The sequence below is a fragment of the Nomascus leucogenys genome, chromosome 19 (genome assembly GCF_006542625.1).
Source record: "Nomascus leucogenys isolate Asia chromosome 19, Asia_NLE_v1, whole genome shotgun sequence".
NCBI classification, from domain to species: domain Eukaryota; kingdom Metazoa; phylum Chordata; class Mammalia; order Primates; family Hylobatidae; genus Nomascus; species Nomascus leucogenys.
Window position 1 is genome coordinate 28,743,153 of NC_044399.1, and position 27,383 is coordinate 28,770,535.

The 27,383-nt window shown below is 45.1% G+C and overlaps 1 protein-coding gene across 1 annotated transcript; it reads right to left on the bottom strand.

Moving 5' to 3' along the window:
- Positions 1-1,908: 1,908 nt before the first annotated feature.
- On the bottom strand, positions 1,909-25,684 carry METTL2A (methyltransferase like 2A). Its single transcript, XM_030800550.1, has 9 exons — positions 25,538-25,684; positions 25,240-25,331; positions 22,991-23,349; positions 21,806-21,855; positions 16,843-16,903; positions 11,160-11,299; positions 6,984-7,090; positions 3,871-3,936; positions 1,909-3,072 (listed from the first exon to the last, which is right to left on the bottom strand). The coding sequence occupies exons 1-9, from the start codon at positions 25,645-25,647 to the stop codon at positions 2,918-2,920; spliced, it is 1,140 nt and encodes a 379-aa protein (XP_030656410.1). The 5' UTR covers positions 25,648-25,684; the 3' UTR covers positions 1,909-2,917.
- Between the last annotated feature and the right edge of the window lie 1,699 nt (positions 25,685-27,383).

Genomic DNA, 27,383 nt, shown 5'->3' on the forward strand with positions numbered 1-27,383 from the left:
AAAAAAAAAAAAAGTCAGGGTCTTGCTACATTACCCAGCCTGGTCTCGAACTCCTGGCCTCAAGTCATCCTCCTGCCTTGGGCTCCCAAAATGCTAGGATTACAGGAGCCACTGTGCCCAGCCAACATAATCATGTTTTTGTGTGACAAAGCTATTATTGGGACTACTGGGTAAACATGAATGGTTAGTGGCTGGCATTAATGTTTCCATGTATTCCTACTTGTGATGGATATATTTGGTAATATATTTGGTGATGTTGGGACATCAGAAAAAAATGGACTATTCTTGCAGTATTCCTATATAAATTTATTATTCCAAAATTTAGAAAAACATCAACAAGGTGAAAGCTGGGCATCTTTGTTTTTGAGATGCAGTTTCGCTCTTGTTGCCCAGGCTGGAGTGCAATGGCACCATCTCGGCTCACTGCAACCTCCGCCTCCCAGGTTCAAGCAATTCTCCTACCTCAGCCTCCTGAGTAGCTGGGATGACAGGCGCCCACAAACATGCCGGGCTGATTTTTTATTTTTTAGTGGAGACGGGGTTTCACTATGTTAGCCAGGCTGGACTGGAACTCCTCGGTCCAGGAGGAGTTCTTCTGCCCACCTCGGCCTCCCAAAGTGCTGGGATAATAGGCGTGAGCTGCCTCGCCTGGTCAAAAAGTCCTTACTTTTTTTTTTTTTTTTTTTTTTTTTTTGAGATGGAGTCTTGCTCTGTCGCCCGGGCTGGAGTGCAGTGGCGCAATCTCGGCTCACTGCAAGCTCCGCCTCCCGGGTTCACGCCATTCTCCTGCCTCAGCCTCTCTGAGTAGCTGGGACTACAGGCGCCCGCCACCACGCCCGGCTAATTTTTTGTATTTTTTTTTAGTAGAGACGGAGTTTCATCGTGGTCTCGATCTCCTGACCTCGTGATCCGCCCGCCTCGGCCTCCCAAAGTGCTGGGATTACAGGCGTGAGCCACCGCGCCCGGCAAGTCCTTACTTTCTAAAATTAAGGATATATCCTATAACTGCATGGATCAAGAGAGAAATATGTAAAAATAACTGAAAAAATGCAGAACATAAAAAAAAAAAAGGATCTAACAATTAGCTAGGCATGATGGTGCCCACCTGCAGTCCTAACTACTCAGGAGGATGGCTTGAGCCAGAAGTTCAAGGTGATAATGAGCTATCATTGCACCACTGAACTCCAGCCTGGGCAACAAAGTGAGAGCCCTGTCTCCTAAAAAAAAAAAAAGCATCTAACACTGACAATGATCACATTCAGAAGTGAAGTGATGATGTGGTTAAAATTAAGTTCTCTCAATTCCTTTTGTGTCAAACACTTAAGGGTGCAGAAAAAAAGATAATTTTGCAAAAAGTGAAAATTCTTTTTTTATTTTATTATTATACTTTAGGTTTTAGGGTACATGTGCACAATGTGCATTGTTACATATGTATCCATGTGCCATGTTGGTTTGCTGCACCCATTAACTCGTCATTTAGCATTAGGTATATCTCCTAATGCTGTCCCTCCCCCGTCCCGTGAAAATTCTTTTCTTTTTTTTTTCTTTTTTTTGAGATGGAGTCTTCCTCTGTTGCCCAGGCTGGAGTGCAGTGACATGATCTTGGCTCACTGCAACCTCTGCCTCCCAGGTTCAAACGATTCTCTTGCCTCAGCCTCCCAAGTAGCTGGGACTACAGGGGACTACAGGTGCGTGCCACCATGCCCAGCTAATTTTTTTGGTATTTTTAGTGGAGATGAGGTTTCACCGTGTTAGCCAGGATGGTCTCAATCTCCTGACCTCGTGATCTGCCTGCCTCAGCCTCCCAAAGTGTTGCGATTACAGGCATGAGCCACCGCACCCGGCCAGATTCTTTCAATTCTTTAGACACAGGTTAGAGTGGGAACAGTACTTAAAATTCCATGGAACTAAGATTTTTTTTATTTTTATTTTTTTGAGACAGAGTCTTGCTTTGTTGCCCAGGTTGGAGTGTAGTGGTGCAATCTCAGCTCACTGCAACCTCTGCCTCCTGGGTTCAAGTGATTCTCCTGCCTCAGCCTCCCGAGTAGCTGGATTACAGGCACCTATCAACAACGCCCAGCTAATTTTTTTGTCTTTAGTAGAGATGAGGTTTCACCATGTTGGCCACGCTGGTCTCGAACTCCTGACCTCAGGTGATCTGCCTGCCTTGGCCTCCCAAAGTGCTGGGATTACAGGCGTGAGCCACCACGCCTGGCGGAACTAAGATAAAGTGAAAACCACGATCAATTACTTAACAAGAACACCACATTTTGATGCTCTCTATAGGGTCATTTTTTTTTGTCAGGAAAAATCTGATCTGATTCTTTCCAGCTTGTTTCCCCTACAACTTAATAAGCCCTTCACTAACCTCTGTATGTATTAACTGCAATTGCCTAGCCGGGCATTTACACTCTCAAAAGATTTAACGCAATTACAGTCAAAAAACACTTGTCATATATAACACTTTTTCACATGGAAATAAATTGGTGGTTTAAGGTTTACAATTCCTTTGAATAAAATTTCAGTTATTAGTTACAAAATGCTAAGACAGATTGAGATCTCAAAGAAAGAACTTGAGAAAATTATGTTTTAAAGGACTTCACAAATATAAAGCATAATTGTTAGACTCCTGATACAAAGTAACTTTTCCTAGGTTTAAGGTTCAAGCCTGAATTCTTGAATTGTCCAACATCAAGGAGACCTCATTTATATTCTTTTTATTTTTATTATTACTTTCAGATACAGGGTCTCTCACTATTTTGCCCAGGCTGGATCCTGGGCTCAATGGATCCTCCCCGCCTCAGTCTCCTGAGTGGCTGGATTATAGGCATGCACCACCATGCCCGGTGCTACAAATTTTTTTTTTTAAAAGCCCGGAAACACAATGGGCTTGCATCGTGTTGGCAGCAGGTGCCTCTCAGTTGGTGCTGGACAGAAGGGGCTTGCAGTATTTGCACTGAATCCAAACCCGGTACATTGTCAGTTGCTTCCCTCGGTTCACCTGCAGTCGGCGGTCCACCAGGTTCTGAACTTTTTCCAGTCCAGCAGTGGTGAAAAGTGTGTCCAGTTCCTCTAGTGTGGAAAATAAAAGATGTTTATGCATTTTCCCCTCAAGAAAAGGCATTTTTATCTACTAAGTGCTTGTTAAATGGGGCTCTGGGAAGTTGCTGTCGTGTTTTTTACATGGCCATTCGGTTATAAATGCAGTGGTGGCTTGGTAACAGCAAGTTCATGCTTAGGTTGGGGAAGCCACTGCATATGGGCCGCGGTTTTTTCCTTTTTAAAAACCTTTGGTTTATATTTGGCCTTTAGGCTCTATGAACACCTTAAAATTTATGCAAAAATATCTATGTATGTCAAAGCAATTGTTTTAGGAAAGAGGTTTCATCATCTTAACCAAAGGCTCAAAGAAGGTGACCCTAAAAAGGGCCCAGGAACGGAAGGCCCAGGTGAAGGATGAAGCCTGTGGACGGGCCAGTTGCAGAGGAGAGCAGTTCCCGGAACCCCTAGAACCCAGAGTTCACCCTGACCTGGGCACACCAAAGCACAACCCCGTGTAGAAGGTGAGACAGGCTGGACTGGAGATGAGCCTTGCAGACTGGGCAGACTTCCCATTTTGGACAGTGGCAGACAGGGAGAGCAGAGCAGGACTGAAGGCATGGACAAGCCAGGGCTGCCTGGGGGCCCGAGTGGCTGGCTGCCATGGGTAGCCTAGCCCAGGGTGGAGGAGGGTGTGAGCAGTGGCGAACCGCAGGAAACGGCCTGCCTAAAAGGCAGGAGGGGCCAGATAGTTTTCCTTCTGAACGTGCCTTGAAGACCATCTCATCTGGTACTGGGGACTTCTAGCGTAAAAAGATGAGTGTTTCATACCTTGTGTGAAGAAGTAAACTCTGGTTCCATCACCTCTCACATAGAAATTTCCAGATAGACACTGACCTGCAGAGTGATGTGTTAAAAATCAGAGACTTTAAAGCAATTCTTTGACTTGCATTGCTAAGGAATGGTTTTTTTTTTTTTTTTTTTTTTTTGAGACGGAGTCTCGCTCTGTCACCCAGGCTGGAGTGCAGCGGCGCGATCTCCGCTCACTGCAAGCTCCGCCTCCCGGGTTCATGCCATTCTCCTGCCTCAGCCTCTCCGAGTAGCTGGGACTACAGGCGCCCGCCACCACGCCTGGCTAATTTTTTGTATTTTTTAGTAGAGACGGGGTTTCACCGTGGTCTCGATCTCCTGACCTCGTGATCCGCCCGCCTCGGCCTCCCAAAGTGCTGGGATTACAAGCGTGAGCCACCGCGCCCGGCCTAAGGAATGTTAACTGAGAGGTCAGTTGGTTGCATGGAGAGCACTCCCGCCTCAGTGCTTTCGGAAGAGCAGCTCAACGGAAGTAAGTCACAATGTCAGAAAACATGAGGTTCCTAAGCACCCCACTCCAAAACTCTAGAATTGTTTGATGAAAACCACTTGTTCACTCTCCCAAACCCATTAAATTAACAGCACAAACTTTTTATTTATTTATTTTTTTTTGAGATGGAGTTTCGCTCTTATTGCCTAGGATGGGTGCAATGGCGTGACCTCAGATCACTGCAACCTCTGCCTCCCCAGGTTCAAGTTATTCTCCTGCCTCAGCCTCCCAAGTAGCTGGGATTACAGGTTCCCACCACCACACCCAGCTAATTTTTTGTATTTTTAGTAGAGACAGGGTTTCAGCATGTTGGCCAGGCTGGTCTCAAACTCCTGACCTCAGGTGATCCACCCGCCTTGGCCTCCCAAAGTGCTGGGATTAAAGGCGTGAGCCACTGTGCCTGGCCTTTTTTTTTTTTTTTTTAAATTACGCAATACAGCTGAGTTTAAGGCAACTTGAGACAACCATTACCATTTTGGTGGTGACTGTCCTTTGCATGTCTCTTCACGGGTCTACAGAATCATAAATACAACTCAGATACTGTTTTGATCATGAACACACTTTCCCTTCTGCTGCTAACCACCCTGACCTTACCTCAGTTTACCGGCCTGGCACATACTTCTAGACCTTCCCGAATGCCCAAATCGTCACAAGTGTATACTTATTTCCCTGCAGATACTGGTATATGGGGATAGAGTTTAAAATACTCCCTTGCACATTGCTCTCCTCTCACTGAATACAGAACAGAAATCCCTTCAAGTTCAGTGGTATGGGGTCCACCTCAGGTGACAAGCATGACATCTCCCTATCCAGAGGCATTCACTTTGTTTACAAAGTTTTGCTCCTGCATGTATTATGTGCTAGTTCTTGACTATATTCAAAACAAGATTGGATTGAACAATAATTGGGTGCCTAAAAAAAGGCTGTAAGCCGGGCACAGTGGCTCACGCCTGTAATCCCAGGACTTTGGGAGGCCCAGGTGGGTGGATCACCTGAGGTCAGGAGTTCGAGACCAGCTGACCAACATGGTGAAACCCTGTCTATACTAAAAATACAAAAAAATTAGCCAGGCGTGGTGGCACATGCCTGTAGTCTCAGCTACTCAGGAGGCTGAGGCAGGAGAATTGCTTGAACCCAAGAGACAGAGGCTGCAGTAAGCCAAGATGGTGCCATTGCACTCCAGCCTAGGAGACAGAGTGACTCCGTCTCAAAAAAAAAAAAGGCTGTAACACTGGGCACAGTGGCTCACACCTGTAATCCCAGCATTTTGGGAGGCCAAGGCAGGTGGACCCAGGAGGCAGAGATCACGCCATTGCACTCCAGCATGGGCAACAAGGGCAAAACTCCATCTCAAAAAAAAAAAGGCTATAACAATTTCTTTTTCTACCAGTAATGAAGGAATGCACCTCTTTCTTTGAATTGGCCAGCAATAAGAAGTACTAACTCGTTATTTTTATTTCCTTGAAGTGTTGTTTACTGGCCATTTAGATATGTTCTTCTGTGAACTGACTAAATACTCCTCGCCTGTTTTTTGGGTGGGTCACTGATCTTTTCCTTATCAGTTTCATGACAGCTCCTTGAAGAGCAAAGATATTAAGTCTTTATCTATTATATGCACTGAAAATATTCCTTCTTACTCCGTCATTTGCCTTTTACATTTTTAATGGCATCTTTTGTCATGCCACATTTAAAATTATTTATGTCTTTCAAATGTCTTTTTTTTTTTTTTTGAGATAGAGTTTCACTCTTGTTGCCCAGGCTGGAGTGCAATGGTGCGATCTCGGCTCATTGCAACCTCCACCTCCTGGGTTCAAGCGATTCTCCTGCCTCAGCCTCCCGAGTAGCTGGGATTACAGGCATGTGCCACCATGCCCGGCTAATTTGTATTTTTAGTAGAGACAGGGTTTCTCCATGTTGGTCAGGCTGGTCTTGAACTCTTGACCTCAGGTGATCCGCCCACCTCGGCCTCCCAAAGTGTTGGAATTACACGCATGAGCCACTGCGTCCGGCTGTCTTTCAAATGTCTTTCTAATAAAAGCTCTTCTAAAGGTAGCTTGTCTTACTTAAAAAGACCTCAATATCTAGATTATACAAGCCTCTTCAGTTTTCTTAAAAAAAATACTACTCTGTCACATATTAGATGGCTTTATATAAGGAGTTCTAATTCTAGAGTTTCTATTCTGATGGCAGCACCATTTTTTGATTATAGTGGCCAAATACCTTTTTTTTTTTAAATTATACTTTAAGTTCTGGGGTACATGTGCAGAACGTGCAGGTTTGTTACATATGTATACATGTGCCATGGAGGTTTGCTGCACCCATCAACCGGTCATCTACATTAGGTATTTCTGCTAATGCTATCCCTCTCCCAGCACCCCCACCCCCAGACAGGCCCTAGTGTGTGATGTCCCCCGCCCTGTGTCCATGTGTTCTCATTGTTCAACTCCCACTTATGAGTGAGAAAATGCGGTGTTTGGTTTTCTGTTCTTGTGTTAGTTTGCTGAGAATGACAATTTCCAGCTTCATCCATGTCCCTGCAAAGGACATGATCTCTAGTGGTTAGGATTCAGCACTCTCAAAATACCTTTTTTAAACCGAAGCTGAGCCATGTCATAGCGGCCGTAATCTCGCAGAAGTATCATCCCCCCAGGTTTCAGAAGCCTGCTCAGCCTGTTGATAGCCTTCTGCATCCTGTGGAGCAGCAGGGAATGACGGTCAATCAGGTCTCCTTAAAGACAGCATTCTCTTTCCCTGTAGCATATCCCAAAAAGCCAGTGGACTTCCTCAACTGACACACCAAGTCTGAGATCTAAGCTCCTCTACTCTTCAGTTAGAACTGAAGGACATTAGCTGCCTGCTCACAGCTGTGGCCTCGATCCACTGCCTTCAGCCTGAAGAGGCCCGAGGACAGCCCGCTTCTGCTGTAAGAAAGTTCCCTGATCCCAGCTGGGTGCAGTGGCTCATGCTTGTAATACCAGCACTTTGGGAGGCTGAGGCAGGTGGATCACATGAGGTCAGGAGTTTGAGACCAGCCTGGCCAAAATGGTGAAACCCCGTCTCTACTAAAAATACAAAAATTAGCCAGGCATGGTGGCGTGTGCCTATAATCCCAGACACTCAGGAGGCTGAGGCAGGAGAATTTCTGGAACCTGGGAGATGGAGGTTGCAGTGGGCCAAGATTGCACCACTGCCCTCCGGCCTGGGCCGCAGAGTAACTGAGACTCCGTCTCCAAAAAACAAACAAACAAAAGTTCTCTGCTCTCCATCTGGTTCACTTCCCCACTGTCCTAGATAGCCATCTTTGCCCTGTGCTCCTGTGGCTGAGCGGAATCCTGAACATCCAGTGGGTTCTGCTAGGTGACTTATCTGCCTGCACCATTAGACCTGAGCTCTTTCAATGCAAGGGCTGTATCTTTCTGTTTGTTAAATGAAGACCTGTCCTCAAGAACTTACAAGTTACATGGCAGTACAATCAGTATGCAAATGAGTATAACAGACAGAAGGTTTTACACTTAGGTCTGCGCTTTCCATATGCAGTGTTCTTCAAAAGTCTTGGTGCAGGTTGAAGCTTTCATAACTTCAGAAGTCTAAATGCTACAAACTTCACCAAAAAATTTCAAAGTCTATTTAAATTTTGCATAATGAATGTTTCCCACTTAAAAAAAACAAAAAAACAGCCAAGGCAGGCAGATCACCTGAGGTCAGGAGTTGGAGACCAGCCTGGCCAACATGGTGAAACCCTGTGTCTACTAAAAATACAAAAAAATTCGCCAGGGATGGTGGCAGGCACCTGTAATCCCAGCTACTTGGGAGGCTGAGGCAGGAGAATCGCTTGAACCCGGGAGGTGGAGATTGCAATGAGCCAAGACCAAAGCACTGCACTCCAGCCTGGGCAACAAGAGCGAAACTCCATCTCAGAAAACAAACAAACAAACAAAAAACAGCTGGGGTCCTGCTATGCTATGTTGCCCAGGCTGGACTCTTGGGCTCAAGTGATCCTCTTGCCTCAGTCTCCTAGGTAGCTGGGACTAAAAGTGTGTGCCACTGTGGCTGGCTTGAATTTTAAATTTTAATAATTTGTTTTAGTCCATGTCAATTTTTAAAAAGTTTGTAGCACTGAAACTTCTAAGGTCATAGGTTTTTTTTGAGACAGGGTCTCACTGTGTCACCCAGGCTGCAGTGCAGTGGTGTGATTATAGCTCACTTCACTGCAGCCTCAAACTCCTGGGCTTAAACCATACTCCTGCCTCAGCCTTCTGAGTAGCTGGGACTACAGACATGCACCTGGCTAATTTTTTTATTTTTATTTTTAGTAGAGGTGGGGGTCTTTCTTTGTTGCCCAAGCTGGTCTTGAGCTCCTGGCTTCAAGCACTCCTCGCACCTCAGACTCCCAAAGTGGTGGGATTATAGGCGTGAGCCACTATGCCTGGTCAACCTCTGCAATTATTAAAGTTTAAAACCATGGTAGGCCTTTTGGGTTATCCTGCATATGCCTTTATTTCACATTCATCCTCTCAGGTTGGATGACTTCAGTACCCTTCTAGAGGAAGTGTGGCCTCCTAGAGGAAGGTCAATCACTCAAAGCTCATATCCTGTGCAGCCAGCAAGGGGTCCTTGGACTCTGGAAGATAAACCAGGATCTCAATCACTGGTCCCTGCAGTCTCTAGTCATGTAATCTGGCTTCCTAACACCAGCTTACCTTGACCTTTAACACTAATTTACTTAATCATCCTTTGGAGGACTCTGACGACACAGAATGAGATGTTTGAAGTCTCTAATCTCATGATTTCATGGGTACAGTTTACCCTAACATGTGCCAACCCCCAGCCTGTCCAGACTCACCGCACTCTGGCAGTGACAAAGGCTTCCATGGAATTAGTCAATGGTGTCTGAATCTCTTAGCCACCATCTGACTCTGCTTCCTTGAGAAGGTAGTTTTGGTCAGGTGCGGTGGCTCATGCCTGTAATCCCAGCACTTTGGGATGCCGAGGTGGGTGGATAACTTGAGGTAAGGAGTTCAAGACCAGCCTGGCCAACATGGTGAAACCTCATCTCTACTAAAAATACAAAAAATATTAGCCAGGTGTGGTGGTGCTTGTCTGTAATCCCAGCTGCTCGGGAGGCTGAGGCAGAAGAATCGCTTTAACCTGGGAGGCAGAGGTTGCAGTGAGCCGAGATCTCACCACTGCACTCCAGCCTGGGCAATAGAGTGAGACTCCATCTCAGAAAAAAAAAAAAAGAGAGAAGGTAGTTTCACAGGACCACTGGTTACCTATGCATATGAAGTTTTAATGGTGTATTTTACGATATAGCATTTGACTTTCCTTTAATCTGAATCTGATTTTATAGAATTCTGTATCACATTTTTCTAAAACACTGTAAGCATCAGAGAACACCTTAGTTAAGGTTCAATGTAAATTTCGTGTTGCTAATAAGGTTGTTTTATTTAAAGCACTTAAAAGGCCAATAGGCTGAGCGTGGTGGCTCACGCCTGTAATCCCAGCACTTTGGGAGGCTGTGGCAGGCGGATCATGAGGTCAAGAGTTCGAGACCAGCCTGGCCAACATGGTGAAACACCACCTCTACTAAAAAAAAAAAAAATACAAAAATTAGCCAGGCATGGTGGCATACACCTGTAATCCCAACTGCTTGGGAGGCTGAGGCAGGAGAATTGGTTGAACCTGGGAGGTGGAGGTTGCAGTGAGCCAAGATCTCATCACTGCACCCCAGCCAGGGCAACAGAGCAAGACTCAATCTTCAAAAAAAAAAAAAAAAAAAAAAAGGCCAGTGTGGTGGCTCACACCTGTAATCCCAGCATTTTGCGAGGTTGAGGCAAGCAGATCACAAGGTCAGGAGTTTAAGCCTGACCTGACCAACATGGTGAAACCCTGTATCTACTAAAAATACAAAAATTAGCTGGGCATGGTGGCGGGTGCCTGTAATCCCAGCTACTCGGGAGGTTGAGGCAGGAGAACTGTGTGAACTGGGAAGACGGAGGTTGCAGTGAGCCTAGATCACGCCATTGCATTCCAGCCCGGGTGACAGGGCGAGACTCCATCTCAAAATAAAATAAAATAAAATAAAATAAAAGGCCAATAATGAGACATTACCTAAAAGCTGTGACACCCACAGTTCACAGTTCTAAAATGGCATGTGATGAGATTATCAATAGGAATTTCCCCACACACTCATTAGAGACTGATTTCCCATTCTTTCCCAATGTTGAGCCACAACAAAGAAATGAAGAACCAACTACTGTAGAAGTTTCCAGGCCAGAACAGAAGTTGGGCATCAAGACAAATTTAGGAAAATGGTTGAGATGCTCACATCACTACAAATGGTGTGGCTTCTTTGTGTCTATCAGAACATAAACAAAATTCTTTTTACTTTGAGCCCAACTCTAATATCAAGGTCCCTCGCCAGATGGGCACGGTGGCTCACACCTATAATCCCAGCGCTTTGGGAGGCCAAGGTGGGAGGAACGCTTGAGCCCAGGAATTCAAGACCAGTCTGGGCAACATGGCAAAACCCCATCTCTGCTAAAAACACAAAAATTAGCCAGGACTGGTGACACATGCCCGTGGTCTCACCTACTTGGGGAGCTGAGGAGGGAGGATCATTTAAGCCCAAGAGGTTAAGGCAGCAGTGAGCCATGATCGTGCCACTGCACTCCAGCCTGGGCTGACAGAGCAAGACCCTATCTTAAAAAAAAAGGTCCCTCACCAAAGAGACACTACCAGCCAAGGGACCCAAACTTACTTGTCTGGAACAATTGCTGAAAGAACAAATATGAGAATGATAATATCAAGACTGCCCTTGGGCACCGGGTAACTCTTCTCTTCATCACACAGGTCGTGAACAAAGGCAAAACACCGAGAAGGATCATATTCTGTATTTGTCTGCAGACAAACGGAAGTGGAAGAGACAAGTAAGTTAGAAAATATTAACATAGCCTAAAGAAAAGATTATCTTGTTTTAAATTTTAAATGTAACTGCTGCTACTTCACAAAGAGGGATATATTTCTTTTTTCTTTTTTTCTTGAGGCAAAATCTGCCCATGTTGCCCAGGCTGGCCTCAAACTCTTGGGTTCACGCGATAGGATCACTTGCTTCACCCTCCCGAGTAGGGGATATATTTCTAATCATTATATAGATTGGTGAAAAAGTAATTGAGGTTTTTGCTATTGAAAGTAATGGCAAGAATGTGGTGACTTATGCCTGTAATCCCAGCACTTTGGGAGGCCAAGGCGGGAGGATCACCTGAGGTCAGGAGTTCGAAACCAGCCTGACCAACAAGGAGAAACCCCATCTCTACTAAAAATACAAAATTAGCTGGGTGTGGTGGCACATGCCTATAATCCCAGCTACTCGGGAGGCTGAGGCAGGAGAATCACTTGAACCCAGGAGGCAGAGGTTGCAGTGAGCCGAGACTGCACCATTGCACTCCAGCCTGGGCAATAAGAGTGAAACTCCGTCTAAAAAAAGAAAAGAAAAAACAGAAAGTGATGGCAAAAACGACAATTACTTTTGCATCAATCTAATAGCATGTTATTTCAGGGAGGACTCAAAGAGTAAAGATCAGGAATAATTGAAGGGAGATGGTGAGGAATCTAATAGTTGCTTTTAAAATAGAACATTCCTGACTCCCCTACTTTTATTCTTTATTCTTGTGTACTTTCTATACTTCTCATGCATGAAGTCAGATCTAAGAATTGGAAAATGATCATGAAAATGAGTGACCAACAGGGAAAAAAAAACATTCGTAAGGAGAGAGACAGCACATACGTTAAGCATGCAGTGGCTCACGCCTGTAATCCCAGCACTTTGGGAGGCCGAGGCGGGCAGATCACGAGGTCAGGAGATCGAGACCATCCTGGCTAACATGGTGAAACCCCATCTCCACTAAAAATACAAAAAATTAGCCGGGCGTTGTGGCAGGTGCCTGTAGTCCCAGCTACTTGGGCGGCTGAGGCAGGAGAATGGCGTGAACCTGGGAGGCGGAGCTTGCAGTGAGCCGAGATCACACCACTGCACTCCAGCCTGGGCGACAGAGCGAGACTCCATCTCAAAAACAGAAACAAAAACAAAAAACAAACAAAAAGCACGATCTGCTAGGCACAGTGGCCACGCCTAGAATCACAGCACCCTGGGAGGCTGAGGCAGGAGGATCACTTGAGCCCAGGAGTTTGAGACCAGCTAGGCAACATAGTGAGACTTCATCTCTACAAAAAATTAAAAAAATGCCAGGCGCAGCCGGGTGCGGTGGCTCACACCTGTAATCCCAGCACTTTGGGAGGCCGAGGCGGGTGGATCACGAGGTCAGGAGATCGAGACCACCCTGGCTAACACGGTGAAACCCCGTCTCTACTAAAAATACAAAAAATTAGCCGGGCGAGGTGGCGGGTGCCTGTAGTCCCAGCTACTCCAGAGGCTGAAGCAGGAGAATGGCATGAACCCCCGGGGGCAGAGCCTGCAGTGAGCCGAGATCGCGCCACTGCACTCCAGCCTGGGCGATAGCAAGACTCCATCTCAAAAAAAAAAAAAAAAAAATGCCAGGCGCATGCCTGTAATCCTAGCACTTTGGGAGGTCGAGGTGGGCGGATTACCTGAGGTCAGAAGTTCAAAACCAGCCTGGGCAACATGGTGAAACCCCATCTCTACTAAAAATACAAAAAATTAGCTGGGTGCAGTGGCACCCGCCTGTAATCGCAGCCACTCTGGAGGCTGAGGCAGGAGAATCGCTTGAACCTGGGAGGCGGAGGTTGCAGCGAGCTGAGATCACGCCACCGCACTCCAGCCTGGGCAACAGAGCTAGACTCCGTCTCAAAAAAAAAAAAATTAGCCAGGTGTGGTTGTATGTGCCTGTAGTCCCAGTTACACAGGAGGCGGGAGAATCACTTGAGCCCAGGAGATCAAGGCCGCAGTGAGCTTGACTGTACCACTGCACTCCAGCCTAAGTGACTGAGACCCTGTCTCAAAACAAACAAAGCACACAATTTAAAACAACTCCCAACTAGAAAATATTACACAAACCATAGAATCCTTCAGGAAAATCAATTTCTGTAGATGTAGAAAATGTACTTTGTTATCAAAAACTGAAGTAAAGATAGGCTTCAATATTCATTTGGTCTTTAACTGCACGAATAATTCTAAAAGCATGGCACTACCAATTCCTAATCTGCCCTAACAGCATTGCATACATTGCATACATAATTGTGACAGACACTTTTTTTTTTTTGAGACAGAGTCTTACTCTGTTGCCCAGGCTGGAGTGGTGCAATCTCAGCTCAGTGCAACCTCTGCTTCCCGGGTTCAAGCAATTCTCCTGCCTCAGCCTCCCCAGTAGCTGGGATTACAGGTGCATGCCACCATGTCCTGCTAGTTTTTGGTTTTTTTTTTTTTTTTGAGATGGAGTTTCGCTCTTATAGCCCAGGCTGGAGTGCAATGGCGTGACCTTGGCTCATGACAACCTCTGCCTCCTAGGTTCAAGCGATTCTCCTGCCTCAGCTTCCCGAGTGGCTGGGACTACAGGCACCTACCACCATGCCTGGCTAAGTTTTGTATTTTTAGTAGAGATGGGGTTTCACCATATTGGCCAGGCTGGTCTTGAACTCCTGACCTCAAGTGATCTGCCCACCTCAGCCTCCCAAAGTGCTGGCCACCACGCCTGGCCAATTGTAACAGACACATTTTTTTTTTTTTTGAGATGGAGTCTTGCTCTGTCACCCAGGCTGGAGTGCAGTGGCGCGACCTCGGCTCACTGCAACCTCCGCCTCCTGGGTTCAAGTGATTCTTCTGCTTCAGCCTCCCAAGTAGCTGGGACTACAGGTGCGTGCCACCACACCCAGCTAAATTTCATATTTTTAGTAGAGATGGGGTTTCACCATATTGGTCAGGCTGGCATCGAACTCCTGATCTTGTGATCCGCTGACCTTGGCCCCCCAAAGTGCTGGGATTACAGGTGTGAGCCACTGCGCCCAGCCATAACAGATACATTTTAAGGCATCTACCCTCAATGTCCGTCTTCTCCAAATATGTGAGTTTGTTTCTCATTGGCCAAAGCTGATTCAAACAGGGCTGCTGTATTTATCAGGTAGGTTGTGTTAACTAGACTTTCCAGGGACTTCAGAACTGGGACACAATCATTTTAGTGAGGCACCATGAACCCCTGAACAGGGTGAGCTTGTAAGGGACTGGGAGGAGCAAGCACGTTGGGGCCACGTGCAAAACTAGGAAAAACTGACTAGAGAAAGCTGGTATGCAAAGAGGGAAAAACAAATGGGCCCTGGACAATGAGAGGTAAGATACCAGGAACCTGGGGCTGTATTTTGTGCCCTTAGGTTCTATGACATTCTCCTTTATTGCTTTGAGTTTGTCCAGATGTTTCTGTTACTTGTAACTCAAAGAACCTCAATGGAATCATCTCATCAAGTTCGCCTGAGCCCAAAAGTTCAAGGCTGCAGTGGGCTATGATTGTGTCACTCTACTTCAGCCTGGGCAACACAGTGAGAACCAGTCTCAAAAAAAAAAAAAAAGTGAAGCCTGAAGATGTGACTGAATTGCTGCAATCTTGTTGCTGCTTCTTTTTTAGTCTTATTGTTTCTTTCTTTTTTAAAACCAGCATCCTTATCTATAATGAGTTGCTTCTTATGGTTGGGCAAAGAAAGTGGTTTATTGAGATCAAATCTACTCCGGTAAAGATGCTATGAACATTGTTTTGAAATGGCAAGAAAGGTTTTTTGTTCTGACATGGCATCAAACTTAGTTGATAAAGCAGCAGCAGGGTTTGAGAGAATGGACTTCAATTTGAAAGAAGCTCTACTGTGGGCAAAATCCTATCAGCATCGCATGCTACAGAGAAATCTTTCATGAAAGGAAGAGCCAATTGATATGGTAAACTTCATTGTTACCTTATTTTAAGAAACTGCCAGTCACCCCAGCCCTTAGCAACCACCACCCCAGCCCTTGGCAATCACCACCACAGCCCTTAACAACCACCACCCCAGTCCTTGGCAACCACCACCCCAGCCCTTAGCAACCACCACCCCAGCCCTTGGCAATCACCACCCTGATCAGTCAGCAGCCATCAATATCAAGGCAAGACCCTCCACTAGCAAAGATTACAACTTGCTGAAGGTTTAGATGATTATTAACATGTTTTAGCAATTAACTGTTTTTTTTTCTCTTTTTTTTTTTTTTTTTTTTGAGATGGAGTCTCACTGTGTTGCCCAGGCTGGAGTGCAGTGGCACGATCTTGGCTCACTGCAACCTTTGCCTCCCCAGTTCAAGCGATTCTCCTGCTTCGGCCTTTTGAGTGGCTGAGACTACAGGTGCCCACCAACATGCCTGGATAATTTCTTGTTATTTTTCTTTAGTAGAGATGGGGTTTCACTATGTTGCCTAGGCTAGTCTTGCACTCCTGATCTCAAGTGATCCGTCTGCCTCGGCCTCCCAAAGTGTTGGGATGACGGGCGTTAAGCCATTGTGGCCGACCATTAACGTATTTTTATTTTTTTGAGATGGAGTCTTGCTCTGTTGTCTAGCTGCAGTGCAGTGGCACGATCTTAGCTCACTGCAACCTCCACCTCCTGAGTTCAAGTGATTCTCCTGCCTCAGCCTCCTGAGTAGCTGAAATTACAGGTGTGTGCCATTTTTTGTATTTTTAGTAGAGACGGGGTTTCACTTGGTCAGGCTGGTCTTGAACTCCTGACCTCGTGATCTGCCCGCCCCGGCCTCCCAAAGTACTGGGATTACAGGCATGAGTCACCGCATCAGCCTGCAATCGTATTTCATTAGTTTATGCAATTGTGTATTAAATTCAATAATTACAACACAAGTGTAAGCTATCATTCGAGACCAGCCTGGGTAACATGGTGAAACTCTTCCTTTCACTTGAACACACAGAGGACACTGTAGAGTATGAAGTGGCCTAATTGCAATATTGTGTCTTAAAGAACAAGGAGACCTGAGGAGAGGGAGAGAAATGGGGGAATGGCAGGTTGGTGGAGCAGTCACAACACATGCATTTATTAAGTTGACCACCTTACACAGATATGATTAGTGGAACTCCAAATCAAGTACAACAGTAACATCACACACTATAACATACATAACAGTAAAAAAGTCTGAAATATTCTGAGAATCACCAATGCATGACACACAGACACTAAGTGAGCATATGGTGGTGGAGAAACAGCATCGGTAGGCTTGCTTGATGTGGGGTTGCCACAAACTTTCAATATATGAACAGATATGACATCTGTACAGTGTGATAAAGTGAACTGCAATAAAATAAGGTATGCTTGTTATCAGTAAATCTTTTACTCTTAGACCATAAGAACACAGACCATATAAGAACACAGCCAGAGACCTTGATTTTTAGGAGAACCTTTTCCCTTTAATCAGTGGAAATTACTGATAGGTAATTTCCCATTGTACTCACCTGGACCAGTTCTATAGCTGTGGAAGAAAAATCACAGCAGTAAACAAAGAGTCCTGGGTCACTGAAATGGGCAGAAAAGACAGAACAATGAGACTACAAATCAAGCTATGTCTACTCTCATTCTTGTGTAGCAGAGTTAAAATATCAAATGGGAAAAACTATCATTCATTCAAATAAACCGTATCTATTAGTCACAACATATTTCATTTTGGTTAAAATCCTTTTTGAATTATATCCTTTTGGAGGCTCTGTGGACATAGCTAATATGAAGTTTATAAAACAACCAGTGAGTTTCAAATCAATGTCTTCTCTTTTTCCATCTACAGAAATCCTACTTTTCCCTCAAATGAAGCCTTGCTTGATAGCACCACAAGAATTCTTTTTTCTTCGCTGAGCTACCTTGGCACTTTCTCCACACCAGGAACACATCTGTACCTGTCTGTTGGCGCCCACCACATAGTGAGTGAGTGCTTTGACAGCGGCGATTACATCTTTCGCTTATTAGTTCACCAAACACTACTGAGAGCCCACTATGCATTGTGTATTATCTTAGATGCTGAGGAGATAAAGATGAACACCACAAAATCCCTCTGCTTATTTTTCTTGGTATCCTCACTATCTAGCACAAGTCTCAGCACAAGGTAGCAACACAAAAAATGTTGATTTTAAGACCATCAAAATTGCTTCCAGTTATGAAGCACATTATACATTTATTCTGAAGACATCAAAATACAAAACAATTTGTAATGCCAGAATTCTTTTTGTTAGTACAGGTCTAAATAAAAATGGGAGAGGAGGAAGGCTGTATGCTTGTGTTTTAGAAACAACAGCCCAGAGCTCTTCTGCACTGTTGGGCTCATTATTTGAGTGAGACCCTGGGATTTTTGGAAGTATGCATACCTCCAGCCTCTCAAAGGCATGGGCTCTGCTTCCTGCTGAACTGTTGACCTTTGGAGCAGACAACTTCCGGGAGGTATAATCAAGACGAAAAACCTGGGGAACTGCAGCATTTGCTATGGTAATCACTAGCTACCTGTGGCTACTTAAATTAGAAATTCAGTTTCTCAGTCCCATTAGATACATTTCACACGTGGCTAATGACCACCATAAGGGAGAGTGAAGATGCAGATCATTTCCATCACTGCACAAAGTTCTATTTCACAGCACTGCTCCGAAAGCAGGGTCCATGCCTGTCCTGTCCTCGAATCAGCTAGGCAGCTGCATCTGCCGCGTACCCATTAAGGTCATGGGCTAAGTTCTATCAGACTCAGCTTCTGCTTTCTAAAAGACTCATTGCAGTCTTTGCCTCCTGGGTTCAAGTGATCCTCCTACCTCAGCCCCCCAAGTAGCTCGGATTACAGGTGCACACCACCATGCCCAGCTAATTTTTGTATTTTTAGTAGAGACGGGGGTTTCACCATGTTGGCCAGGCTGGGCTCGAACTCCTGACCTCAGGTGATCCGCCCACCTCTGCCTCTCAAAGTGCTGGGATTACAAGGGTGAGCCACCACGCCTGGCCCGTGCTTTTCTTTAAGTTTTCTACCGGTCATATAGTTGTCCCTTGGTATCCAGCTCAAGTCTCTTACACAATGGTGTTGGGTGTAGCATTTGCATACAACCCACACACATCCTCCTGCATACATTAAATCATCTCTAATGCCTAACACAAATGCCCAGCACTTTGGGATGCTGAGGCGGTTGGATCACCTGAAGTAGGGAGTTTGAGACCAGCCTGACCAACAGGGAAAACGCCGTCTCTACTGAAAATACAAAATTAGCTGGGTGTGGTGGCGCATGCCTGTAGTCCCAGCTACTTGGGAGGCTGAGGCAGGAGAATCGCTTGATCCCAGGAGGTGGAGGTTGCGGAGAGCCGAGATCGTGCCACTGCACTCCAGCCTGGGCAACAAGAGCAAAACTCCGTCTCAATCAACCAGTCAATCAATCAATAATACAAAAATTAGCTGGGCGTGGTGGTGGGCACCTGTACTCCCAACTACTCGAGGAGGCTGAGGCAGGATAATTGCTTGAACCGGGGAGGCAGAGTTGCGGCGAGCCGAGATCGAGTCACTGCACTCCAGCCTGGGTGACAGACTGAGACTCCATCTCAAAAAAGACTGCAGAGTGAGGCAGCTGGACGATAACGACTAGGGAAGTTTTCTAGATGCTTCTGATCTAGAATATGAGGAAGGAAGGAAATAGTGTAGTAGAAACAAAGGACATTTTGGAAAGGTACGGAGTCAGGGGAAGACATGCAAGGTGTGACCAGTGCACTGAGGGATAAGAGGACATACTTTACAGGGCACACTCTCGTAGAGGACTTTGAAAACTATGCCCAACAATTTAAACCTGATTCACAGGCAGTAGAAAACATGTCCATTCTAAGCCAGTGAATTACATGAACAAGTGGGTTCTAGCAAGATATTGAACACAGCGATCTTATTTAAATGGCATAAAGAGGCTGTGGCAAAGATGCCATCTACATTGAGTTTTACATTCATTGATGATACTGATGATTAATGGCTGTAACTTGAAGCTAAGTCAATCTCCCATTTGAGGTGGATTCCTCAGTGTAACTTGAAGAGCAGAACAATCTCTTTTCTTCAGTGTTAGCTACTAGGACTTGCCATTTTCTTAGAAATTTCTGAGAACAAATTGTAGAAATATTTAAATGTGTATTAGTAACGAGGCTAATGTTTTACTCAATCCTGTTAATGAATACTGTGGGCTAAATTGGCAAAGTATATATTATATGAAACCTTTGAGAAACAGTGGATTCCAATAATGAATACAGAACTGGAATGTCATTTCCACAAGGGGTTTAAAAACAGCTATAGGGCCGGGAGCCATGGCTCATGCCTGTAATTCCAGCACTTTGGGAGGCTGAGGCTGGTGGATCACTTGAGGTCAGGAGTTCGAGACCAGCCTAGCTGACATGGCGAAACCCCAACTCTACTAAAAATACAAAAAGTAGCTGGGCATTGTGGTGCATGCCTGTAATCCCAGGTATTTGGGAGGCTGAGGCAGGAGAATCGCTTGAACCCAGGAGGCAGAGGTTGTAGTGAGCCAAGATTACACCACTGCACTCCAGCCTGGGCAACAGAGCAAGACTCCGTCTCAAACAAAACAAAATAGGTATGGTGTAATAAATATATTTGGTGTTGGTCCTTGTGGTTCCAGGCAGAGTTCCAAAAACCTTAAGAATTTCCTCAGCAGGCTGGGCGCGGTGGCTCACACCTATAATCCCAGCACTTTGGGAGGCCAAGGTGGGTGGATCACCTGAGGTCAGGAGTTCGAGACAAGCCTGGCCAATGGGGTGAAACCCTGTCTCTACTAAAAATATAAAAATTAGCTGTGTGTGGTGGCATGCACCCTTAATCCCAGCTACTGGTAGGGAGGCTGAGGCAGGAGAATCACTTGAACCCGGAAGGCAGAGGTTGCAATGAGTCGAGATCGTGCCACTGCACTCTAGCCTGGGTGATGAAGCAAGACTCTGTATCTTTTGTTATTCATAATGAACTCCCTCAGGACCACACTGAATTTATGTTAATGAGATGACCTGGGGTGGGGCCAACACTAGTAAGGGCAAACTGATTGGAACTTTCAGCTTCACCCACCAATGTCCTGAATAGAAATGCAGATTATGCTGTATGAAAGCTATTTTCTTCTCCTCCTTTTAAAATTAATTTTCCCATGAGTCTGTGTCCTAGCTGTATAAAAACTCTTGAGGCTGGGAACGGTGACTTATGCATGTAATTACAGCACTTTGGGAGGCCGAGGCAAGAGGATCACTTGAGCCCAGGAGTTTGAGACCAGTCTGGGCAACAAAGTGAGATCCTGTCTCTACAAAAAAATAAAAATTAGCTGGGTATGGTGGCATGTGTCTGTAGTCCCAGCTACCTGGGAGGTTGAGGTGAGAGGATTGCTTGAGCCTAGGAGTTTGAGCCTGCAGTGTGCTATGGGCGCACCACTGTGCTCTAGTCGGGATGACAGAACAAGAGCTTGTCTCAAAACAAAAAAAACCCCTTGATGAGCTTCCAGTTTGGTGAACACATCCGTGTGCTAGGAGGGCGCTGCACTAAGCTCCTCAGGGTCAAAGCTCCTGAGCGTGAGATCCTCTGAACCCCACCTTAATTACTTCTTCAGCTGGCTGTTAATCTGTATTCTTCATAACAAACACATAAATTTAAGTAAAGTGTTTCCCTGAGTTCTGTGAGCCATTCTAGGAAATTATTGAACTGGAGATAGGGCTCCCCTGATTTACAGCCTGTAGGGTAGAAACACGGAGGACCAGATTCACAACTGGCATCTGAAGTTGGGGGCAGTCTTCTGGGACCGAACCCTTAACTTGTGGGATCTGATACCAACTCCAAGTAGACAGTGTCAGAATTGAATTGTAGGACACCCAGCTGTTGTTGAATTGGTCAGTGTTGGCAAAAACCCCGCACATTTGGTGTCAGAAGCATTCTGTTTAAGTACACAAAACCAGTGTGTTTTCGTCAGAACAGGAGACATCTTCATGTATGTTAGCTTTCTCAACTCTACCATGGGGGTGATGACAACTCAGCCACTGACTGTTCTTCAGAGATCATGAGAATGGAAAAGTTGAACACATTTGTTCCTTTGAAGAAGGCACTAAACATTAACACTAGCAAGTTTTAAGTCTAATTTTCCAAATGACAAAGATAATCAAATTAAAACAATCCATAAATGAACAATGTAGAAATCTGAATCTGACATAATCCATATTTTCCAATAACCATTATTGATAGTTTGATGCAGCAAGTTTTGAAAAAACCTTTACTTTTTTTTCTTGCTACATTGCCCTGGCTGGTCTCACACTCCTGGCCTCAAGCAATCCTGCTTTGGCCTCCCAAAGTGCTGGGATTACTGTCGTGAAGCAATGCGCCCCGCCAACCTTCACTTTTATCTTCTTTGCTGTCATAAACTTTTACAACATACTTACTTGTTTGTTTGTAAAATTGGAAAGACTGTGTTTCCCACACCACAGCCAACCTGCAGACAGAAATGAACTATTAAACACAGAACTTTCCAGAGTTAATTCCCTAAAGCTAGAAAAGCTAGAAAAATAATAATCAACAAGAATCTGGCCTAACTGTATTAGGGAAGGTGTAGTGATCAGAGCTAAACAGTACCTATGACATTTGTTGATTTTGTTCTTGACTTCAGGAACCCTTAAAAGACAAGAGCATGGGTTTTTATTAGCAGAAATGAGCTGGTCTAGAAAAAAGGGCAAGGATTGCTTTTATCTTTTGAGTTCTAGCAAATGGTCCTGTAGATGAAGTATTTTCTTACTGAGCTTATATTATTATTGTGAAAATATTTGTAATAGACTGTGCTAAAAAATGTATGAAAAGGGGACCTTGGCAACCTTGTCCTAAACACAGTTCTGCATGGTAATGAAGACAGCAACTATTTATTAAGGGCTTAACTATGTGCCAGGTACTGTTCTTAGCCATTTTACATACATTATCTCCATCCTCATAACTACAAGGTGCAGAGGCAGCAGTCTCACTGCTCAGAGAGGGTAAGGAAATTGTCTAAGATCACACCATAGGACTCAATCCCAAGGCTAACCAGTTCCAGAACCAGCTTCCAGTAATGTGTGCAGTCCCCATTTATGAATTTACATTATACCAATCTAGACATTTTTCCAGGTCTAGACTCTGAGACACCATCCAAATGCAGAGGAAGAGAATTATCCCAGGCCTAAGACACAGGCACCATCCTAACTACCCTCTCCGTTCCTATAAATGTATTAGAAGAGAAGCAACAATTTGTCTTCTGATCTGGGACTTTTTTCCAGAGTTATAGCATGATCATGTTGAGCTCTTTCACCTGTATGATGCAGTGGCATGTGACAGGTACAGCATGATGCTGTTAATACAATTTTTGGAAGTGACATGCTATTCCCGTGTGATCTTTGTTTATCATGACCACTAGATATCTGGCCTGCATTGAGGGCATTTTATCAGTTCAAAAATGGAGGTGATTCCAGGCTAATATAAGGGTCAAGTCTAGTCGGCATCATCCAATAGAAGTTACTTTTGTTGTCAGCCTCTCTGTGCTACCTCATGTGCACAAATATAATAGCTTCACATACCCCACTACCAAGACAATAAAAGGTTACCTCCAGTATTCGGTATGTGGCTGAAGATCCAGGAAACTCATCAGCACAAATTTCCAGGTCACTAATTTTCTGAGCTACATTCTCCTCCACAGGAGGTGTCTGTGTTTTATGTTCAAGGCTCTTTGAAGAACACTTGTGCTGTTCTTCCATTATTAAACCAGGTCCATCCTCATTGTTTCTACATTCAGGTACTTCACTCCTCTTGTTCTCCAAGAACCAATCCTTCAAATGATTTTGATTTTGGCTAGGTGCCAGCTCAGGGAATTCGGTAAAAAGCCAATGTCTATCCTTGAAAAACCCATTTTCGTGGATTTTGTAGAAGTCATTCCAGTATTTGTGGGCATTGATCTCATAATCAACTGTAAATATTTAAGAAAAAATTTTAAGAACCAGCTCTCAAATATTTTATTTATATCTAATGTCAATTATCCTGCTTTACCAAATGTCACTTTAATACTAAAAGTATCCTCAGGTAGAGCCACAGTCCTAGAACTGAAGGCATTTCTGAGGTCATTTAGTCCTGCCATCTGGCATTATACCTGAATGCCCCTATCCGTCATTACAGGAGAGTCTAAATTCTGTTTGAACAATCAACCAGAGAACTTACTACCTATCAAGTGTCCTCCTACATCTTTGGATGACTTTTTTTTTTTTTTTTTTTGAGACGGAGTCTCGCTCTGTCACCCAGGCTGGACTGCAGGTGTGTGATCTCGGCTCACTGCAAGCTCCACCTCCCGGGTTCACGCCATTTTCCTGCCTCATCCTACTGAGTAGCTGGGACTACAGGCACCTGCCACCACGCCCGGCTAAGTTTTTAGTAGAGACGGGGTTTCGCCATGTTAGCCAGGATGGTCTCGATCTCCTGACCTTGTGATCCGCCCGCCTTGGCCTCCCAAAGTGCTGGGATTACAGGCGTGAGCCACTGCGCCCAGCCAGATGACTTTTAACTATTAAAAAATCCTAAAAGTAGCCAGGTCCAGTGGCTCATGCCTGTAATCCCAGCACTTTGGGAGGCTGAGGCGGGCAGGTCACGAGGTCAGGAGATTGAGACCATCCTGGCCAGCATGGTGAAACCCTGTCTGTACTAAAATACAAAAAATTAGCCGGGTGTGGTGGTGCACACCTGTAGTCCCAGCTACTCGGGAGGCTGAGGCAGGGGAATCGCTTGAACTAGGGAGGAGGAGATTGCAGTGAGCTGAGATTGCACCACTGCACTCCAGCCTGGTGACAGAGTGAGACTCCGTCTCCAAAAAAAAAAAAAAAAGAAAGAATAAAAACCTAACAAATTGAGCAGGACAGTGACAATGGAAGTTGGAATCCACTAAGAAGTGTGTTAACAACTCACAACTCACCTGCTGAATCAACCAAAACTCCCTAAGAAATAGGATTTTAGTTCCACTACTGCTACTACTGACTGCTTACCTCTGGGAAAAGCACTTAATGTCCTGTGGTCCAAGTGTCTTTAACCATAAAAAGAGAATATTGAACCACATGATTTTCAAAATCCCTTTCAACTCTTAACTTGCTTTGATCTAGTTGCTGTCAAACTATGCAGGGTGAGTGTTTTGTAACTGGAATCTTCTTGTTGTAGAGAACTCTTTCAGCGGGTACTAAGTTTGTAGTCCTACCTTCAATTGTCTGGAATAATCAGTCCCACTTTTAGTATCTAGGGATATTATGCAGTGAAATCATCCACCTCTCAAGCAGGGGCCTCCTTTTCTTCGGCTAGACTTACTAGACTTATCTCCACTCTGCTGCATCCACCTTTCCTTGACTGAAGCCCTAAATTGTCATAACCATCACACAAATAATAGACACACAGTCACCAGTCATTAGCCCCCCTCCCAACAATATTTAGAATCTAATCACTTAAATGAAGCTTCAATGGAAACATCTCATGGAAAATGCAAATCATGTAGAAAGTACAGGTTCTAAGATGATCGCGTGACCACACAGTTGTCATTGTTTAGCCATATCAACGTGGGTCTAGTCAACATAATTAAAGACAAAATTACCCTCCTCCAAAGTAAAAGTATATATATAAAAAAACCCTCTACGACTTAAGATTTTGCTAACAATGCAGCCCTTTTCCCTCCTTGCTCATCCCCTCCCTGTCCTGCTCTACTCCTGAGATCCGCATCAGGCCAGGAATAAAGGATCTGGGCGGCCGCGGTTCCCTGGCCTCTCCGGGAGGGCGCGTTCGGCAGTACGCTGGCTGTTGATACCAATGAGAGCCCATTTAAGCGCACCTTGTTTCTCCTGGCACACTCGCTGGATACTGTTCTCCTGGACTTTTCTCTCCGCCGCCGCGGCTTGCTCTTCCGACCACTCCACATTGTCCCTGAGAAAATCAAACGGGCAGCTTAGGGGACTCACGTCCTGGCTGCGGGCAGGGTAAGTCGCTGGCCTAGGAAGTTTCTCTCCGTTTGGAGAGTGACTCGGGTAAGGCAGCTGGACTCGTGGCCGGCGGCCAGGGGCTTTTCGGAGTGCTCCGAGGCGGCGGGACAGAGGGCGAGCGCCAGGCCGGGCGAGGGGCAGGGTGATTACCAGGCATTGTGGTGGAAGACGCGCGCCGGATCGCTCAGGAACCGGCTTCCGAACTGCTGCCTCTTATCGGCGAGGACTGCAGGTGCACCTTCAGAGTAGGAGCCGGCCATGACACCGGAGCCGGAAACACTTTACTTTCCGTAACGCGAGAACTTCCTGCGGGCCACGCCCTCTTCCAGAAGACGCCAAGTCTCGGCGGGAAAAACGGTGGCGGGTTAGGGCGGCCCTGGAGTCTGGTCCGGGTGGCGCTCGGGAGCTGTCGTTTGGGGCTGCCCCAGGGTTGGCGAAGGGCTCTCTAGGGAAAGGGATCAGGCTGGGGGAAATTCTCCCCGGAGTCGTTTCTCATTGATGAGGTGCTGATGGACGTGCAGGTTAGGCAGAAAGTGGGAGACATTCCACTAGAGCCCCAGTTCAATGGTGGGATCCTCTAACAGGTTCCCCAGCTCCCCTCAAGTTGTAAAACAGGAAAAATCTTGAATCATTATAAGAGTTGAGGCTACCTAGTTCCACTGTGGAGCCGATGTCCAGAACTGAAGAAGGTAGCAAGCAGCGGGAAGAAACAGGGCAATTTCCAGCTTCTATGGTCAGCTCTTCATAGTGTGTGTGTGTATGTATACAGTGTGTATATATATTTTGGTTGGGGTAGGGGGAGATGGAGATATGAAATTAGAGAACACGAGGCTTAGCAAACCAAATGGAATATTCAAGGACAAGTTTTTTTTTTAAATCATAACCATCTAACCTTTTTGGATCATCCATATTATTATATTTATTATAATTATCCTTATTAGCACAATTAAGATTGTAATACACACATACATACAGTGTCATAGTAATACATTTTAGCCTTACATTTCTATTTCTAGATCTAATACAAATAGACTCTCAAAAGAATCTAGAAGAAAGTATGTTATAGACATAAGGTTATTTGAGAAGACTTCCAAGAGAAGCATGATGAATACCACTTGGAAAAGAAGGAAAGGGCAGAGACCAAACAAGGACCAGCCCAATACCTCTTGGATTTTATTTAATGTCATAATGTCAGAATAAAGGGAAAGATGAATTTTTTTACAAAAGGAAAGGGTTAGTGCAGTGCTAGACATAGCACATTGGTAATTAGTCCTTTTTTTTTTTTTTTTTTGAGACGGAGTCTTGCTCTGTTGCCCAGGCTGGAGTGTGGTGGCTGGATCTCAGCTCATTATAACCTCCATGTCCTGGGCTCAAGTGATTCTCCTGCCTCAGCCTCCTGAGTAGCCGGGATTACAGGTGCGCGCCACCACACTCAGCTAATTTTTGTATTTTTAGTAGAGATGGGGTTTCACCATGTTGCCTGGGCTGGTCCCGAACTCCTGACCTCAAATGATCTGCCCGCCTCGGTCTCCCAAAGTGTTGGGATTACAGGCGTGAGCCACCGCGCCCAGCCAGTAAAATTGTTTATTCCATTGTAAATTCTTTCTGTAGGTAAAACTACAGGGAGCAATGAATGATTCTATACTTTTTCCTCCAAAGAAATGGGAACAAGCTCTAAGCCCTCTCTAATCAGGAAGAAAAATACACAAGTTAATCAAAAAGATAGTAAAGAAGTTGTACTTCATTTGAAGACAATATGCTTTTGCCATTCTTGTGGTCTTTGGAAACATTTTGAACACAAGCTCCATACCCAGAAACAAGTACAAGGAATTTTTATCTTTTCTCAAGGCCAGCTGTTTGCAGATATGGTGGTTGATTTACATTTATTTCTGGCATCTTGTTTTCTCATCTATGGGCTTTTATTCTCCCCTCACTAAAAGCTGTTAGTGTTCCCAATCAACAGTCCCACTGCATATTTTCTTGCAGACAGCTCATT